Source organism: Vidua macroura, chromosome 14 (assembly GCF_024509145.1).
Source record: "Vidua macroura isolate BioBank_ID:100142 chromosome 14, ASM2450914v1, whole genome shotgun sequence".
Classification (NCBI taxonomy): domain Eukaryota; kingdom Metazoa; phylum Chordata; class Aves; order Passeriformes; family Viduidae; genus Vidua; species Vidua macroura.
In genome coordinates this window covers 18,700,884-18,721,854 of record NC_071584.1, presented here as the reverse complement: position 1 = coordinate 18,721,854, position 20,971 = coordinate 18,700,884, and the positions used below count along the sequence as shown (strand labels likewise).

General features: G+C 38.7%; 1 protein-coding gene across 1 annotated transcript in view; it reads right to left on the bottom strand.

Moving 5' to 3' along the window:
- The window catches only part of PCDH11X (protocadherin 11 X-linked), a 383,656-nt gene extending 373,728 nt beyond the window's left edge, over positions 1 to 9,928 (bottom strand). Inside the window, exon 1 of the mRNA XM_053990341.1 lies at positions 9,389 to 9,928. Within this exon, the coding sequence (XP_053846316.1) occupies positions 9,389 to 9,928 (540 nt within the window). The remainder of the gene's footprint in view (positions 1 to 9,388) is intronic.
- Between the last annotated feature and the right edge of the window lie 11,043 nt (positions 9,929 to 20,971).

Here is a 20,971-nt window from a genome sequence, read left to right as displayed (position 1 = left end):
GAAAGAGGATGAGGAACAAAATAGAAGTTACTCCTTTGTTTATACCTTTAAATCTGCTGCAATAAATGATCTTGAAAAACCCCTAATGGAAATGAGGATGAAAATTATATGGCTGGGGTTAGGTAAAAAAGGAAAATGTATTCTCCCAGTGAAAAAGCCATATAATATCCCAGTCTGAAAAGCACAGAGGAATATCCTGACTCAAAAGAAAAAGAAGAGGAAAAAAGCCCAGAAAACGTCAATTTGCTTGGAAAAGCAGAGGAAAAAAAACTACAATTATTCGACTTTGGAACATCAGCAATAACCAAAGCAAGAACACATCACATTAATAGAGCCAGCAATTACAGCACAATGAGAGAAAAATGTATTTCAATACTGAGAGCTGATGACTCAGAATTCATTGCTTTTAGCAATGTTTCTTTTTGTTTCTTCAGAATTGTCTGAAACAGTCTTTGCTACATGTCCCAGCTTCAAAAGCTCCACGGGACTTAAGTGTTCAGACCAATTATGTTTCTGGGTTAGAGAATATAAATTATTTTGCAATACACCTTTCTTTCAGAAATAAAAATAACTGTACTAATGCAGTCAAGTGCCATGAACTGTACCTGATACTTGATTTAAATATATTCCTTGGTAGCTCTTTCTTCTTAAATGGAAGTGCTCCATACAGTGTATTTGGGGAAAAACTAGCTAGGGTATTTAAATCTTTATTACTAAAATCCAATATTAGAAAGCCTAGAGTAAATATAAAATCAAGAACATATTATTATTATAAAAGCTACTTTAATGTTTTAATTGTGTATTTTATGACAACTTAAATCAGGAAAAACTGGAACTATTTCTACTTTCAAAACAGATCCTAAAAATTGGAAATTTTCAAATCTTCATCCCCCCTAGATGGGATGAAAAGTGAGTCTTAGGTGAATTGGACAAAAGAAAAATCTTTTGCAAGTAATTTTTCTATTTTGAAAATAGAATATTTTGACAACCTCATAAGTACACATGAAAAAAAAAGACAGCTATTCCTTTAAAAACTTGGAATTTTTAATGATCAGAATAATATTAGGATCTGCTGAAAATTTAATTCAATGTTTCTCATGACAGCCATCCAAAATACAAGTAAGCCATGCATTGATGCCTCCATTACAATAGGTAAAGGAAGCAGAGAAAAGTAATCCTTGTAAAGTATTCTGAAACAAGAATTACAGTGGATCCAAAGAACTTTTACAGTACATACATTAACCATTAGCTGATACTCTTGAAGAACTTGTGATAATTGTTTTAATTTGGTGGAAAAAATAATGGTCTTTAAAATGTTTCTTGCCTGGATGGTGACATCTATTGCTGACTTAACTCCAAAAATTACCAAAAAAAGTTGAAATGCTGTTGGACACAAGATGACCAGTGTATCGAGCAGATACACCAACATAATTTATAAATAAATGGTCTGAAATTCAGACACCTGTGTCAGGTCATTCTTTAAAGATAAAATAAGGGCCAAAGACAGGCATCTCTATTCACAGATAAACAAGCTGAATATGTAAAAATAATGCCCCAACACCATGGCAATACTGCTATGGCATTTGAGGAAGGCTCCTACCTCTTTCTTTTGTGATGTACAAAAGTATGACAGCTTTAAAATATGGTAGATATGGTAGACAGTAGGAAAAATTAAGGATGTAGCACAATCTGTCCTGACAGCACTTTCACTACCTTTTGTAACTTTACGTGGCACTGCAGGTTTGCAGTTCCAGTATCAGTCATCTATGCAAACCAGAGTATAATTTCATTTAGAAGGGGTATTTAGTGCTTTTACTGGGGTTGTCAGTCGAGAGCAGGATAGATCATGTAATTAGCAATTTCTTATAAATTTAAATAATTGTTTCCTCGATGGCTGTTGGGAAAATGCTCCTTTCTCTGTGCTGCCACACATGGAATGCCTAAACAAATGCTGAGCCCTGCGTGCTCAGAAAGCATCCCCACATCTGAGCTAAAACTGATCTGTCTGGACATCAGCAAAAGATGATGTTCAGCTGAGACAGATGAAGTGGAGCTCTGCGTTTGACAGCTCGGCGCCTCGCAGCCCGAGTCTATCATCCTCTCCACTCTGAAACATGCTAAGTTATACATTATTGTTCCATGACAGCTCGTGTGAAAATCAGAGCCTGGGATGCAGAAAGAGACACCAACTTGTCCCTCACCCTAACTCACTGAACTTGCTGTGCCTGAAGCAAGACTTTCTCCTCCAGTCCTCAGTGAATCCCCAAAGGGACGTCAGGCTAAGGGGAGCTGACAGTTTTACAGCAATAGTGCCATAAACCACCCTAAAGGAGCCTTGTATCAACCAACAAGAGGCAATTACCTTGACTCCTGACTCACTACCACCAGTCAGGAGCAGACTTTTATCTCCTCACTGACACCAAGTCACAGCTGTAGGAATGCAAATCAGTTTTCCCTCTTAAAGCTCAGACCCAGTGTCTTTTTTCAAAATAATGTTCACACAGATGACCACTTGTCTGTCCAGATCTCTCTAGAAAAGTTACCACTGAGCAGTATTTTTATTCTAGCACAAAATCTTCTTGAAAGAATCATAAACTCTGGTATTTTGGATTGCAAGAAAAGTGAGCAAATGGGGTGGAGGATTTGGAAGAAGGTGGATTTTCAGCTACAGCTGAAAATAATATTTTATTTTTAAGCTACAGCTAAAAATAAATATTTCATAAAATAATGAAAACAGACTTATTTTGTAAAGGTGATGTAAAAACTTCAGATGATAATTAAGCACATCTCAGGGGAAAAGCATGCAGGGGGAACCATCCACGTGAAAAAAAACTGAAGATGTGTTAACTTTAACCAAAACACTGAACTTCTACCAGCAAATGAAAAAAGGAAAGATGTTTTGGGTCTGACCTATTCCCCCACTGTGGACTCAGGACAAAAGTACTCAGCACCACTCAAAAGACAGCCTGTCTGTCCCAAAAAAAAAAGCCTCTCTTTTAAAGGGCAGCTAAAAATTACCTTACAAAGACAACATGTCCAGCTCTCCCTATTTATTAAATTACCAGCAATGGAGAGTGACCTTAGAGCTTGACTGGAGCTCAACTCCAAAGCAAAAAAAAACTTCCGAAACCTATTTTTGAGTTCCCTAAATCCATTAACTTCCCTTTCTATGCTGGCACACAAAATGGGAAAGAAGAAACAGTACTGACCCCCAAAAGTCTGTAGTTTAATCCTCCTGAGAGATCCCAGTGAGGGTGGGAGTCAGCCTGGGCTGCAAATTGTGCTGAGGAGTCACAGAGGGGTGGGGTGGGCAGGGACCTCTGGAGATCCTCTGGTCCAACCCCTCTGCCAAAGCAACTGCACATCATCACACCCAGGTGGGGGTTGACTTTTTCCAGAGGATTGTGAAGGAAGAAAAACAAACCATCCCCTCTCCAAGCAGAAACTTAAAATTTTAGTCGAAGCTACATGACAGCGAGAAGGAAAAGAAACCCAAAATAATTAAAAAAAAAAAAAAAAAAAAAAAACAATTCTCAAATGCTTTTTCAACATGCATCTTATTTTCACCTTGTCTGTAAGCACTGTCAGATCCAGGGTCTGGTTTTACATAATTTCTCAGTTTTAGGCACCTCAGTACTATTGCTACCTGTAGCATCAATATGAGTGTAATTTCATTTTTGTGGCAATTAGTCTTGAAATATCACTGAACAACTAATGTTTCCTGGATGAGAAGAGAGAAGTCATGAAAAGATCTTGTTCTTGTCTGTGAGGAAGTCAAGAGGTCTCCTATCTGAATCACATATTTTCCTGAGTATATATAAGTCTGTAAAACAAAAATTCTCAGAATCTTGAATAGCCATCATCCTGTCAGCCATATTTCCCTTACACAATTGCTAGAAAGGGTTGCCAATAAAAAAAGAAATCAGAAAGTGCAAGAATATTTTGCTGTTAGAGGGTTACAATAAATTCACAAATATTTTTTGATTCATAGAAAAAGAAAAATTAAGTTGAAATTCCTTATTTGCATTAACGTTTAACTATAATATTCAGTCAGACCTGGCGATATCAATAAATATCTGTTTACAAGCAGAAAAAAAGCTCTGTGTTGGCAGATTTTTCACAGACTGCAGATGTTGGTGATAACCACCCCAGGCTGCCTGTGACCTAGTGGAAGGGCCAGTAAAGCACTGCCCTGTCCTGTCGTGCTGCTGAAGCCCTCCCAGAGAATCACCCACATTCGTTTAATCCACGTTAATTCCAGCGTGACGAGCCACGGGACGTGGTGGGAGAGTGCAAGGGAGGGGGGCTGCTTTGGCTCCCACTGGGTGGAATGACAGCACAGAAAAGGACAGGAATGAGAGGTCCAGGCAGCTCGTGTCTGAGACACTGAGCTTGATCTGGTGAGCACCTGTGATGAGAAAATCAAAGTTTGTGTCACTGCGCAATGAGTTTGCAGGGACGTCAGCCCTTCTGTCTTGTTTTTCCTCTGGGCACTGAACCCCACAGGTGCAGCATTAAAAACAAACAGACCAGAGGAAGGTTGCTGGCCTCCTCCACTGTTACAGCTTTTGACTTTCACATTTGTATCCCTGCTTACCACAGGATTATCAACTGAGATTTCATTAATATGACTTTCTGATAGACGTTTAACTACAAATCTAGTCCCAGTCTATAATTCCAACTGCCTTCCTAGATTTATTTCTACATAAAACACATCTTCCACTCTTGATCTTGACAGTGATATGAGTTACTTGACCCAAGACTGCTGCGTGGCGCAGAAATAACCAGTTGCAAACATGAAATATGATGCTTGAAGTATGATGAAGAACTGTGATTTCCATCTTCCATGGGTCGTGGAATTGACAAACTGTATCAGAAAGAGGGGATATCTTCTATTGAGAGGCATCACCAAGATGATCTAGAGCAGCGAGATGAAACTCTCCTCGTCAGAGGCAAGGCTGAGCAGGAATCTATTTTGTCAGACTACAGAGGTATGAACTGACAGCTACAAAGAGATTATCATATTATTCTAGAAGGGATGCACCAGCTGCTTCTGATAGGTAAATACAGCAACATTACTGTAACAGGTAAGAGTAATGGAACAGCAACACCAATCTAATTTCCCCCAGACTGCAAAGGATTAAAGGAAGAACATATTAGCACGCAGGATCAGCTCACAGAAGAAAATGTTCCTGTTGCACCTCTGCAACTTCTAGTGTACATGGTATACCTAGCTGACAAGAAATGCTAAGCAATCAATTAATTAAAATATTATTTAAAACGTGCACTTGTGAGAGTCCTTTTCTATTCAAAGCCTGTTCTGAACCAGCTGGCCTTTATAACATCTAAGAGAACAAAGAAATGCTTCACACTAAAATCTTTGCAGTCAAAGCAGAGGCCTGTGACACCTATAAATGTGAAGTGTATTAATAGGTAATACTAAATATCAGCTTGCCTTGAGCTCAGATGTAAGCATGCTGGAACAATGTAATCAACAACAGCAAGCAGGTATTTATGGCACCGTGGTGGCACTGCCCAACACAATGCACATTTTATTTCAGTCTGTAAACAATGGGACTGCCCTGAAGAGGTGAACAAAGCCCTGCAGGCTGGGCTGCCCCCTGGCTTAAAGCAGAACATTGGGATTTGTAGCTTCATCCCCACTCAGAAATCACTGTTTATTAAGGTTTCAATGCACAATTTGCTCTTGCATCCCACTGTTTTCACAAACCACTTCTATTTATGAATGCCCAGCTCTTTTTTCCCTATCATTTCCCATTTATACTTACAGTAGTTATCTCAGCTGAGACAAAAATGGTTGGGTTTCCAACTGGCCATTTATTTCTTGTCTTAGCTGCACCTACCAGCTCCCACCATCAGTGCTACGCCATCCTCTTCCCCAATCCAGCTATTTCTCATTCTAAATGAATTTTCTTCTATTGTTAAATAATATCTGAGTTCTCCCTCCTCCCCTCGTTCACAGCAAACATTGTTTATCATGTGAAACCTTAATGTCACTCCCTCTATGGTCACCTTGGGGCATCTCAGCAGAGAAACACCATCTTTTATAATGCCAGGCACAGCAGCTTTGGGAACAGCGAGAAGCTCTGCGTGACTGTCTCCTCTTTTCTATTAACAGTAAAACTGTTGCCTTTTTAGAGTTCATGTGTTTCAAACAGGGTCAAGAAAATCAGAGCCACAGAAAGTTCTGAGGATGAGGTACCATGAATCAGTCACATAGAAAGAAGTTATTTTCAATTCAGGTACGCCTTGATAAAATGCAGGCAGGCAAAAAATGAGTGTTAATCAGTGTGGTAATTAAAGCACTGTCTTGTTTTAAATAAATCAAATCCTGCTTTACAAAGCTTCCACTGAATCCAAAATACAAGAATATATTTCTTTACAAAGTTTTGTTTTCTGCTGTTTTAAGGGGTTTTAATAAGAGGAGAATAATTAAAAAAAAAAAAAAAAAAAGAAGAAGAAGAAAAGGAGAAAAAAAAAGAAAAAGTGCTTATAATTTAAAGACCTTATAATTTCTTATCTAGTTTGCAAAGAAAATCAAATACAAAAATTAACTTTTCCATACCCATGAGAGGGGCAGTAAGGTAAGTGTAAAAAAAGTGAAAGTGAGGAAATGTTGTAACACATGACTGTTACCTTCCCAAAAACTACAGAGGCAGGGACACCTCCCACTGTCCCAGGCTGCTCCAAGCCCCTTCCAGCCTGGCCCTGGGCACTGCCAGGGATCCAGGGGCCTCTCTGGGCACCTGTGCCAGGGCCTGCCCACCCTCACAGGGAAGGATTTCTTCCCAATATCCAATTTAAACCGATTTTCTGTCAGAACAAAGCCTTTCCCCCTTGTCTTGTCTCTCCAGGCTGTGTCCAAAGTCCCTCTTGCAGCCCCTCCAGGTACTGAAAGGCCTCAATGAAGTCACTCTGGAGCCTTCTTTTCTCCAGGCTGAAGAATCCCAATTTTTTCAGCTTTTCCTCATAGGAAAGGTGCTTAATCCCACTAATTATCTTCCTGGACCTCCCTTGCTGTAGGAAATACTGGCCGTATTTCCTGCCTGCTCGCCAGAATCTTTTATTTCTACTGTTTGTTTTTTTGTTAAATCCATTTTATGATTGATATTAACATTCTGCAAATTACCAGTAGAATAACATCTGGAAATACTATTCCAAATGGTGTCTGGCTGTCAGAAACTTCCTTTTGGTTTTTACAGATCATTTTCAAGGTATGTGAAATTGCTGGCTCATTTAAAGGCAGTCGATCCATAATTCAAAAAATACCTGACCAACAGGCATTCAAGAGAAAAATGCAATTAATTCTTTCAGAAGATCTGCCTATAGGGCTGTGATTTCACAAATTATTTTGTTTGCAGCACATGCAGCACAAGACTTCAGAACTTCCAGTCCATACCAGTGTGTGTTCAACCTCACTACCTTCCTTTCCATTGTGTGGCAAAAGCAGTTTTCTCAGAGACACTTGAATAAACATGTAACTCATCCTTTTTTATTCTTTTTTTTTTCCCTAATTAAAAATGAAATAATTTGATGTTTAAGTCATTTGCACATTTCTTGGTGAAAGCCCTCTCAGGCAGACCCTCTCGTGTTGCCCTGCATCTCCAGCCAAGCCCTGTGCCCTGCCCTGCCTCGGGCAGAGCTGCAGGTTGGATTTCAGACGAGCTCCCACTCGTGTGACACAAATGTGCTCCCACTCTGCTGGTCTGGTACATTCTCCCTCTGAATGCACAGGCCAAAAATAAGCTCACAAAACAAGATTGTTATTGTGGTGATCTGGACTGTTGCTCATCAGGCCCAGGAACTCCTGATTCTGCCATTTTCTACAGTTTTCCTTTTCCTACAATAACAGCACTTTTCTGTCAGATAACTCACATTTCTCTATTCAGACTGGGTATTATTTTGCCCCATTTTGTGTGTAACCCTGGCTTTTTCATTATTTTCTACTCCTACTGTTATTTATTTAATATGCTGTTATCCATTCCCCAAAATCTCATTGAATATGCCACATAAAGAACACTCTGCCCTACTGGGTGCTTCTGCTTAGCCAGCTAAAAAACCCCAAACAAAACCCACACACGTAGATACACCTGCTCTCCTATAACCTAGGAAAGGTTTTAAAGAGCTTACAGCAAAGATTTCAAACATTACAGTGAGTTCTTGGAAAGTTTTAAGTTCCTTGAGAGCAGACAGATAGGTGTGGGATCTTTTTTTTTATACATATATTTTTTGCTAGCTAGCCAGAAATGCCCAGTGGGATGCAGTTTCCTGAAAGAGATTTTTATGTCTTTGTCACTCCTTAGCACCCACACTGCCACAATTACTTCCAAGCAATTTAAAAGAGCTAAAAAAAGGCAGAGCTTTATTTTTTTATTAAATTGCTAGTAAGTACTGGTATCAGTGAATATCAGCTATCCAGCCAGTCAAGCAATATATTGGATAATATAAGCTATATTCTTCTGGCAGTAAGGGGGCTCAGATTGCTGGCTGAGAAGCCAAACCACAAAATAGTTCCCTATTCCAAATCAAAGGAACTGAGAGCAATTTCAGCTTCCCCCCAACATTTCAGGGTAAGTTTCTTTCCTGTTCTTAAGTTTGTTTCAGTAACTCAAACAAAAGTGATCATTTATTTAGCAATCACACACTCTTGTTTATATAAACATCACACATGTTTATATTATTCTTCTGTTCCCTAATCCCAGTTCCCCTGTTAGTTGCTAGAAAGAATAAAAGAAGCAAGAATTTGAAATATCTGCTTTTGCAAGGTCACTGGCACATTTGGAGCTGCTCCTGCCCAGACATTACAAAGCTGCTCTGACAAACAGACTCCTTCCCTCTGGAAAAGCTCATCAATACACAGATGAGCATCACATCAACTTCCGGGCCAAGTTCTACTGCTCAAGTCCACCAGTTGTGCAAGAGAGGCATAAATAAAGGATGTCTCCATAAAAATGGGAGGCATAAACCCAGCACAGAACACTTCTGCACTTGGCACTGTCGTGTCAGGGGCAATAAGGACACGTTTTTAATGGTCCAGGAAGACTGTCAGCCAAAGTGTCCAAACACTCTGAATGCTGGTGCAGAGCTCACCGAGACGGGGAGGTTTCCTCACACTGTTACACAGTTACACATGCACATAAACAGCTTCCCACAGGGCGAGGGTGAGACGCACCAGAATGCACTCAGGGCTACGGATTCACACTCTCACACGGACCTGCACCGCACCACAACTGCAGTTCACAGCTTTGGCTTTCTGTGGCTGCGTGCAGCACACAGCTTTGGCTTTCTGACGGGTTGTTGAGGACTGGCAACACTTGTGGGAGGACAGCAACACAGACAGCAACAGAGAAGGATGAAAGAAACGCACCTTGAGGAGCTCATAATGCTGGATTCCGTTCACCCCGATGTCCGGGTCGATGGCAGACGGGACAGAGTAGCGGGAATTAATGGCTGTGTTCTCAGGGATAGAGATGTTAATAACTGTCGAGGGGAAAAGGGGGGCGTTGTCATTTATATCCTCGATCAGGAACCTGATCTTGACCAGTCTGAACACCTCGTCGGGCAGCACAGCCACCTCCACCTCGTAGAAGCAGCGGTTCTCGCTGAGGATGCCGGCGCACAGCTTCTCGCGGTCGATGCGGTTGGCAGCCGTGAAGATCTCCCCGGTGTTCTCCTCCACCCTCACCAGGGGCACGTCCCCGGTCTTGTACACGAGCTTGAACTGCAGCGGGGAGGACAGGGGCACGTCAGGGTCCAGCGTTAGGTTGAGATCCTTGAGCAGATTGCCAATGAGGACATTTTCAGGCAGTTCTTCCCGCACGGTGTAATTCTTCTCCTGTGCGCCAGATTGGAACACGATGCAGGCCAACAGGACTGCCAAGAGGTAGGTTCCAGACAGCAAGTCCATCTCCAGAATGACTAATGAGTATTCGTGTAGAACGCCAGGAGGAGCTGGGAAAAGGGAAAGGAAAATCCTTTAAAAGTCACAGAATATTGTGTTCCCAAAGCGATAAGAGCTAAAGGAGCTCCTTTCCTGCTACCACAATGTGAACTGTTTGAAAGCCTCATTAGTGAAGTCACATTTGACTCCATCCTTCCTAAATATGCATAAAATTTCTTGCACAACTTTTTACTTGAAACTCTTAACTGAATACTGAGGTAAGAATTTTAGGGCTGGATCATATTGAATGAAGAAATAAGTACAGGAATCCCCTATTTCCAGCATGAGATTTTCCTTTGCTCCTTAGGAAAATGTCTTCCTTTGATCTCTCTGCCACATTGTCCTCATTTTTTTCTATTTCCCAAGAAAAAAGTAGGCAAGAAGTTTGCAAGCAACCATCTGCTGAGAACCAGATCTTTTTATACCTCTTGCCTAGATATGGGAATAGAAGAATGCTTGTCTTAATTCGCCCCCTAAGTTTTGGACTGACAAAATTATGTAATGTTTGTTAACAACAACAAAGAAATCTGGATATTTTAAATTCAGGAACTTAAACTGGCAAGAAAATGTTATTATCCAAATGGAGTCTGGTAAACTTCAGCCAACAATGTGTGGAAATCTGTCTAGTGAATTGCAAGAAATTTCGTACAATTTTAAGTTTGGTGATGCCTGTTCATAGTACTCTGGAACACCACCACCTTTAAAAGGAGATACAAACCTGTTGTAAAAATCTGTACTTTCCAAGCTGGTTTCTGAATAACAATATGTTCTTGCCTTGAGGCTCTTAACAACCATGAGAAAAATGGAAGTGGAATAGGAGGACTTACAGGTACACACAGATATCTGTGTAGCTGCATGCAGCCTTCAGCCAAGAATTTTTAAAAGATAAATCACTCTCTTGAACTCCATGTAGAGAATATTTGCCTAATCTTCCCATAATTCTGCCATTCCAGAATTTAGGATCTGCTAGGATAGCATTTCTCTAAGGTAAATGTTCAAGAGTTCCATGTAAAGTGATTTTTCTTGTAAATGAAACCTTAGGTTAGCATCTGTTTCAAATATACCTGTGCCAACACATCTACATTCTTTTTACTGTGCAGGTAAAAGTGTAATTCTGTTTCCTGTCTCTTCTCATTTTATTCTCCCTGTCATAGCACAGATTGATTTACTTCTGCAGATCAAGTTGCAGTGGTTGAAGAAATCCCTGGCGCCAGTAATTGCCTCCACCTGTTAGTTACTGCCTCTCAGCAATGCCACTTGCAGGGAAATTTAGACCAAAGCTTTGATTTTGCAGTGAAACAGGTCAGGAACAATTAATATTGCTATTCCATTTAAACACTGCAAACTGCTTTGGGTTGGAAGGCAGTGACAGACACGGAACATTCCAACTCCATCTGCATTTGGATCCCCACGTCAGCATTTTCGGGCTTCATGACTGAACCAAAGGAGAAAACAATACCATTTTTGTGATTATACATGAAATAAAAATGCTGCAAGTCTCCACTTAGGGAAAAAGGCTTTGCTCCCTGAGTAATTCAGTGAAGCTGGAGGGGATTGCTGACAAGGGGATGGCATTTCAGGAATTCCCTGATTGATCACTGGACTTCAGGGATTCACAACACCCAAAGCAGCACCAGCCAGGTGCCCAGAGTGAAGCAATGGACCAACAGGTTTTTATAAATCATAATATCACATTCAAAATATGCAAATAAGGAAGTCATCAGCAGCTCCTGATCATCATTATGGTACCACCAAGGTAGCAGTGTGAGCCCAGTGAATGACTTGGTGATAGTGTGCAAGTGGATTCGTTTGGCTGCTATAATTTGATTTATTAACTTTGATTTATTAACTGGTTATTATTTGCTTTATTAACTTATTATATAATATAAAAATATAATGTATAATATCTATATTTTATATTATATAATATAAATGTATTATGCAGATCTATTATTGATATATAATAAATAATATAAATATATTTATAACTTATTGTTTGATTTATTAACTGCATCTCTTTAAATGCAGCTCCAGCAATTGTCATCAAACGGAAGCAATTTCCCACATACATTCAACATGCAGAGAGCTTTTATTTCAGGAAAGCACACCTTTGCATCCATTATTACTGAAATAAATGTATTTACATTGTTTCCTATGGAAAACACAAATAAAAATGGATATGTTACAGTAAAAGGTTTATATTTAAATGCTGCCCTAAAGAAAAAAAAGAAAAATCAGAATGGTTGCATGTTTTGTGCATGCCAGAAGGAACTATTTTGCCACTTCCTCCTCTCTGTTAGAAATTAAAATGAAAAATAACACAACAGGGTTATAATACCCTTCAAATCCTGATGTTTATAGAACAATATTTTAAATTTACATTTCTGAGGGGAGGAAATGAAAAAAAACCCAACACCAACCATAAATATAAACCAAATTCTAGCCTCAATCCCAAATTCTTCTATGGCAATACCGATGCAAGTATTGCTGATAAATGATAATGATGTAAAAATATTGTATAAACAGGTATATAAATCATCCAAATAAATGCATTAAGGAATTTGTTTCTAAAACAATATGAGAATGAGTACATAAATGCAACAATCTAAAGAGTTCATCAACAATATTCCTGAATCAGTTCTGAAAGTTGAGATCATGCCAGGAGATACTTTATATTCAAAGTAAATGATAAGCCTTTAACCCCAGTTTCATCTGCAGTGAAGTTCCCAGGGATTATAAAATAACAACAGCAGGACTCAAAGAGTTTTTGTAAGGAAGACTGCAGGGTGGAACTTGGCATTGCATTCTTATGCACACTCTTACTCACTTTAAACCAAGTTTGAACTGCTCTATTGACATTCTTCTTGTGTCATAGTAAAGAAAATACTTCAAAGCATGAAAAAACAGCACAGCACACTTATTAACCATGTTAGATAAATGCTAGCATGAATTTTGTGGTGACTTTTGCTGTCACAGATTTTTCTGAGTGACTAAAGGGTACAGACATGTAATAGACAGGGTTAGTTTAGCAGGAAAAAACAACCAACAATTATTTACAATGCTTGAACTTCTTTACAATACACTATTTTCTTATTTTTTTTTTTCTTTCAAAATAAGTCTAGTAACAGTTTTGAAGCTCTGTTCCAGAGCTGTAGGCCTTTAAGGAGAAAAAATCCCAACGTGACACAAGTTTGCTGCTTGGATATAGAATAGAATATCTTGTGTTGTGAGGAAAGTGTTGCTCTCCCAGAATCCTATTTATAAAGTCATAGCTGTACGTTGCCTGTCATTTGTGCCATAGCTCTGATAGGGATACTATGGCAACAGCAGTGCACAGAACAGGAGCAAGAGGCACTTTCCAGGCATTTCTGAAATCAGGGTGTTCCAGCCTGGAACACTGAGGGAACACAGAAGTACAGAAGGCTGAACAGGGCAGCCCAAGTCTAAAGGACCTTTCGCGGGTTCCAGCACTCGCTCACGCTTTTGAGGAGGTTAAAAAAAAAAAATTAAGAACAAATCAAATTGTTTAACAGAAGGTAACGTGAAGCTTGCCAAACCATTTTCCCAGCTTTCAAGAGAATGCATTGCTGTCTGTGCTGCTGACTTCCCAACTAGGAAGGCAAATGGCCCAGATGGACAAGATGGAGGGGAGGAGGGGCAAAAGAAGTTTAAAATTGCTTTTCTTCATCTGGCTGTCTGTGCACTCAAATGTACCTGCTATTTTGTCCAATACACCAAATATTAATGGTGTCATTTAAATATTAGCACTGTTCATTATTCTCTTCATTTAGCAGCTGTCAAATCATACCTTGAAACGTAGACAGAATATAAAAGCTGTAACTACACAATGGAGCAGGATATGAAGGTAGAAACTAAATCTGTTCCTCATATACAAGGCTCCATCTGGTCCCACCTGAGCCTTTACCTTATTACAGAACTTGTCATTTCTTCCTTAAGAGGATGTCAGAAAAATTGGAAAGGGGTTAGAAGAGTTCAGGTGTCCACTTCAGATTAGAAACACAACACCATTTCTTGATACTTGGATTCAGATTTGAATTAGAGTAGAACAAACACGCTGTGGTGATGTTTTGTAACTGCCATATCAAGTTCAAAGAAAAAGGTATCATATTTATAAAAATTAGGAATATTAAAGTCCAAAGCTACATCAATATCCAATTATTAAAATCATAGTAGAGAAGAAATCCTGAAAATATCACTCCCATTCTTATCTTTATATTCCTGAACCTATTTTAATTACTTGGACAAATTTAGCTAGCACACCACACTTTTTCAATATCATATCCTTTTCATTTGCTGCTAATCCACCGTGGGCTCCTTAAACAGGAATATTTAAATCCCTGTATTAAAATGGTGTTTCTCAGAGCAAAAGATCCCCATGACACAGCTCCATCTGCCACTCAAGACCACGATTATTACATTATTTCACTGATGAGACAGATATTTGCAATTCTTCCACGTCGCTGGGGCTCCCTCCAAAGTGCCCACTGATAATTAGGCACAGGCTTTGAATCCTTGGACCACGCTGATGTGGATTTCAGCTTTATCCCAAAGTGAGAACGTTTTGATGCTGTAAGTGGTTTAGGTTTTGGTTGTTGGGTTGGGGTGTTTTTGGTTGCCATAAACAAACCAAGACCTGGCTGCACACAGCAAGGTCTCCCCTTTGCCACCACGGCTCAGGTGCCATTTAAGGAACTGGCTGGGTTTGATGGGACTGGCTTTTAAAAAGGTACAGAATTACAGGTATTTCACAGGTTTTGATGGCAATAAGAAACACCACAAAGCTGCTGCCTGACAGAAACCCCCCTCATTTTTTTGAGGCACAAATGCCACCAACTAGCCTAAACTCACTGTCACTCTCCATAGTGTTTCAAACATAAATTATTTGCAGCCATTAATATTTACCCACAGAATCCACTCCCTGCACGGGATATTTTATTATCATACTCAAAGAAAAAGACCTACCTCAAAGAGAAACAGACAATTTGTTATATTATCAGGACTTTCAAATTCATTCCCTCATATGATTTTACTCTAAATCCACTGAGGGACTGATTCATTCTTTGATCTATTTTTTATGAGCGTGATGGTATTGACTTCAATGAGGTTTCTTTAATTTGATTTTTCTTCAGTGATGAACAAAATGAATCTGGAAATTCTTCTCACCAGGAGAAAACATCACCCCACACCCATTTAAGTCAACAAAAGAATTAAGTAAGTGAGAGGCACAGTTTGCTTACAGTTGTGTGCTCTCCTGATTCTATTTAGAGTATTTTTAGTTATTTTTATTATTTTTCCAACACAAAGAGTAAGAAATGTTCTTCACTTGAGGAAATAAAAACTGAATGACCAAAACACAGGTTCTTCAAGCCACATGAAGAAGCAGCCAAGGTGTGTAAAACAAGTAACTGATAAATTCTTAGATAGAATTCTTTATTCCTGATAGTAATCGGCAGCTAATAGGAAGAGTGTTGATTAAAACTTGTATCAAAATGCTGGAAACAGTGAGCAGAATTACAAATACCCAACAAGCAGTGAGTATGCTGAACAAATTAAACTCAATCACATTGATATATGGCATAAGGAGTAATTTATTTTAATTGTTGCAAATTAATCCCTTTAAAGCTGAAGTCCCTTTTAAACTAGAAGAGTAAGTGCAGTCCACATATGGGAAAATGCATCTAGCAGCCACCCAGAAAATACTTTAAAAATATCCTGTAAATTATTTCAGAGACCTGTGAGAATATGCAGTGTCAATTTATTTATATACCAGTGACACTAGGAAATGGTCCTGCTTTTAGCAGTGGAACATTTTCACATTGGAGCTGCATAAAAGCTAAAGGTTGAGAACAGAAATCTTGGGGAAAAAGCTGAAGATCTCTCTAATGGCTATTTTCTTTTTCTTAGAAAGAAATAATGGGATGCCTGAACAAATAGAAAAAGAAAAAAAAAAAAGAGTAAAAAACACCTAAAAATCAAACCAAACCCAACACCAAACCCCCTACAAAGCTGCAGACAATAACAACTCCAAAGTGAACACTACTTTACTCTGCAAACTCAAATACATATTTGCTATAACTCAATGTCTGACTTCTAAAAACATTACAAACAATCAAGTTGTTAATGGTATGATTCATAATGTCATTTCCTTTGCATTTTATTTGTGTGTTTGTACTACATGAATACATTTTACCAATCAAGTGGAAATTGCTCTGGTTTTGGTACTTGAAAATCTGTTCATGCCTCAAATCTGAAAATTGAATCTCTGCTAAAACAAACCAAAGGAAAATCATCTAGGAGCCAGTGGTGAGAGAATATGGGGCTACAACAAGAAACCATGTGACACCACGCGTGTGGCTGTTGGATGCACTCCAAAGTAAAACACATTTTTATTTGTTATAAAATGGAATTCAATCTGATTTCAGTCATTTGTGTCAAATCCTTTGGAATGGCAATTGTCAAGATCACCTGTTTCATACATAATGCATTTTGCTTCACTGCCTCGCTGCCAGTTAGTAATTTTCATTTCTCACTGGTAAAATCCACATTTCAGAGTGTGGACTGAGCAGTTCCAGTGGCTGTGAATCAGGGCAGGGATGCTGTTCTATTGTCAATTATGTGCTATATTGTCCTGCTTATTCCAAACACAGTTCTGCCAAGAGCCCAGGTGCACACATGCCATGAATTCCAGAGGAGCAGGGATCAGTCACCCTCTTCCAACCCCTCCAGTTCCACACAGAGATCTGAGGAAACCACAGTAATTTACTTCGTATTTTACAATTTGTGAGAGCAGAGAGCACTGTTCCCAAAATTTCTAAAAACAAACAAAAAAAACTTAAATATATTGCTATTTTTTTTTAAAGACATTACTTAAAAGGAAAAAAAATCTATTTATATTCTGTAATTCTTGTAAAGTCAGGGTATCTGGAATTTTGCACTAGTTGCACCCAATTCCTGAAGGAGAAAATAGTTCTTCTGGGTGCCAAAATACATCTATTGGACTCCAAAAGGATAAACTCTGCTATTTTCATCAGTTTCTCTTTGCCTTAGAAGAAAATTTAAAAAAAAAAAAAAAAAAAAAAAAAAAGAAAAAGAAAGAAAATCAAGTTTTTTATCCAGTAGCAGCATAGCTGCTCATTTTTATATGGGATTTGTTCTTCTTAAAGATATCTTGAATGCAAATTGGAATCAAACTATAAGGTTCTAGTCAAGAGTTTAAAACATCAAATACATCATAAATTGCATATTCTATACCTTACATCCATCTCACCAATTAACAGTCTGCCCAAAGTGGTCACGTGCAACATATGGATACCATACAGGAGAAAACATCTTTATAAATCATTAACTCAACTCTGGAAGCTCCCAGAGTGCCCCAACTTGAGAACTAATTGCTCATCTTGGAAGGAATTTTCTCATCATTTATGGATGGCCCCGAGCAGGGAAGCCATCACCACATTTTTTAGCAAACTGACCCTATCTAAACACACCACATGAATAAAACATGGCAGTGTGGAAAAAAAAAAAAAATACAACTCCAAAGAGAAGGTGATTGGAGAGGAAGGCTTTTCCAAGGACAGAACAATATCAGAGTTTGGGTTTTGTCTCAGTTTTTGGTTATATCAGGGTACAAACCAAAAGCAGATGATGCCAAATGCCTCTCCCCTTCTTGCCCTGGGGCAGGGTGGTTCTTCCCCTGTCATGGTCAGGGGATTCTCACTCCCTCCATGACCCTCAGGCAGCTCCTAGGAAAAACATTTCTTTTTTGTTCCGTGAACACAAAGACAAATCATCATCTTTAGCCATGGAAACCTTGTGATGGGAATTGCTGCCTGCCAGTGGCAGCTTCTCAGCTGGTGGCCTGATAAGAAAATGACAATAAATACTTCTTTAAATAACAAAAACACTTCTTTAATTTTATCATTTAGTCACAAAAATGTAAAGTCTTTTCCTGCGTTATCTCAAAAACCAAAATGACACCGGAACATTCCACTGTTCTGGTGAAACACCTTCCATCCTGACAGATCCCCAAACTGCTGCAGAGATGGCAAACACATGGATTGCTTCTCAAAGCAAATTCTGTGCACAGAGAATTCTACCCTGAAGTGATTCTGGAAAAGGGGATTGAAAATTCAATCATCCCATGGAGACAATGGAGCAGAGCTGTTTTGATTTAGGAGAAAGCAGCTACCTAAAACCAGTCAAACTACTTGTACAAAAAGTACTCAGCAAGAAGAGTCACAAAACTGGATAAAAACAGAATTATAAGGGTACTTTAGAATGTGTTACAACAAATTGATGTGCAGGGACCAATTCTTTAAATTTTGTTTTACCTGTATAGTAAATATGGTTTAAGAAGTGGAGGTTCTGATCAACAATTAAATTGATTCAAAGCCCACTGAAACCACTGGTGTCTTCTCCAGGTTTTACAAAGTTTGCAGAACTATAGTTCTGGAAATAAAATTCTTTCACTTAAGCAAAAAGTTAAGTTGCCTACACACCTCAACAACGGGCCTTTATTAACTATTTGCATAGACTGTTATGTGTCAGCATTAAATGCTTGATTTTAGATTGTATTACAAAGGTCAGGCCACGCTCTTGAAGCCTGTCATGGTAAAGCTGTTGCTTAACAAGCCCAGAAAAATCTGATTCTTAACATTTTGCCCAGAGCCATAAAGTTCATAAAGACACTGCAGCTCCTTCACAGACTTTAATCAAATAACAGGAAATGTGTTTTTTGCATTTCTTTCCTGCCTCCTCACTGAATCCTGCCAACAATTAAACTTCTGCAAGGTGGACAAAACATTTCTGGCTGGAAATCTGCATTTCCATTGACTTGGTGTGGCCAACTCACTACCAATGACCTCCAGACACAAGTGATGTGCAGAGACTCAGGCATGTAATGGAGAACAGAGAAGTTTGGAATGTTTGGGATGCAATTTCCCATCCATTCTCCTTCTTCTGACACAGAATAAACAGGATAAACAGCTTCAAAAGGTATGGCTAATAATGAGAGCAGTGTGCATGTGTGTACCAGAGTCCTGGAGGTCACCATGCTCATGGAGAAGCTTTTAAGAGCCCTAATAAAGCACATTTTCCCACCCAATATCATGGGGCCTTGATGCATTCTGTCATTACTGGTACACTACACAGAACATTTTTTTAAGAAAATCACATTTCAGTTCTTGAAAGAAGAAATTGCATGAGGAGAAATGTAAAGGAGTAGTGTGAACAATGATTAATGTTTCAAATAGATATATATCCTTCTTCCTCTCTTTTGTGTAAAAGTCATGTTCCTACTCCACAAACCCAAGTGAAAAAACTAATTTTGCTATAAATGGAGTGACTTCTCCACTTGACAGCAGCTTATGATTTAGCTGTAAGACAGAAAAGGGTACAAAAAATACCACAAAACACAAACCAGTTTATTAGCTGAAATAATTACAACACGGAGAATTTTTGAATAACATGAGGTTGTACAAAATCCTGTATAATTTTTAAGTTTTATCGTGCTTCATATTTTGGTTACTTTGCTTGTTTTAGGAAACCAAAAATGACCAAAGATATTTTGGTTCTTTCTGGAAATTAAACATTTGTATTAGGGTTGTAATAGAAATGTCATGCAAACACAACTGATAGACTGTTCCTTTACATCAGCTAATTATGCCTCCAAATCCAAGACCTGCCAAGAAAATTGGTGTTTTCCTTTCTATGCAGAGGTTGTTTTGAATCTCTTAAACAAGATCAACACAAGTGACACAAGGACATAATTATATGTTGTCTCACAAGATGGAAGAACAACAGTGACAAGATTAACTGCTCCATCAATTACTGCTATGAGGAGCAGAAATATTGATTTGTGATTAAATGAGTAGAGAAAATAATAACATTTCAAATCTTCAATGCCTGATAATGTGTCTGTCAGAAGTCCTACTGACTTCCAGTCAAATAAAAGCTCAGAACTTACAAAAGTCACATCCTGTGTAGAAAAGAAAGTTTGGTGTTCTGTTACTAAGATCTGTTAGGATCCCAGTTGTGTGGAATATAAGATATCTATTAAATGCACCACAGAAAAATTCCCTAAGGCAAAGTTCCATTCAGGTATAGAAACTGGCAGTATTAAAGTGTTGTGATGCTGAAAAGCAGACACAATTCCTACTGCAACTCCAAAGTGCTGGTCCCCTGTACACTGTAAAGTATTATAAGATATATTGATTTTTTCAAATATACCAGTACATAAAGAGTATCTTAAAGCTTGCAGATCTATTTTCCTAATAAAATTCTGCTGTGTTTTATGTGATGCAGTACATCACACCTATTTTCTGATATCCAGGCATGATGAATTCCTATAGGCAGTCTGACATCTCACAGTGATATTCCTCTATGCATCAGTAATTTGTTCCCTGCTTCTCCTACAAGCTTCAGTGACAGGAATTTGTGTGTGTGTGTGTGAGTGTGTATGTGCCACATATCACAGATTTTTTGTCTCTTTTTGGCAGAGTTTGAGGAGGCACTTTATTTCTCAGTGCAGTGCGGATGGATGCTGCACTGCTTTAAATGGAGAATCGTTCTCTGTAACCTGAGGGATCCTGCCAAGTCTGCTTTCTTTGAAATCAATTCAAGAGATTCATGCTCAGACTTGGCTGCAGTAAGGAGGAATACACTTTTTTGATCAAATCACAAAACAACAACTTCTTATAGCTCCTCTTCTATTGGGATGCAATGTTTTCTTGGAGGGAAAAAAAAAACAATTTAGACATTTTCTTGGAATACACCATATTCTGCCATATATTTGCTGGTGGGTTCTACTCTTACTCAGAATAAAGGACACAAATATCAGGTTGAAACTTCTTTCCTGTCCTAGAAAAATATGACCAATTACCTGAATCAATTGTTTTAATTGGTATGATTTCAGGAGAAAACAAAACCTGTAATTACACAAGCCACACAACGCCCTTTCCTGTACAATTAGAAATCACTGCAATGGAGCTG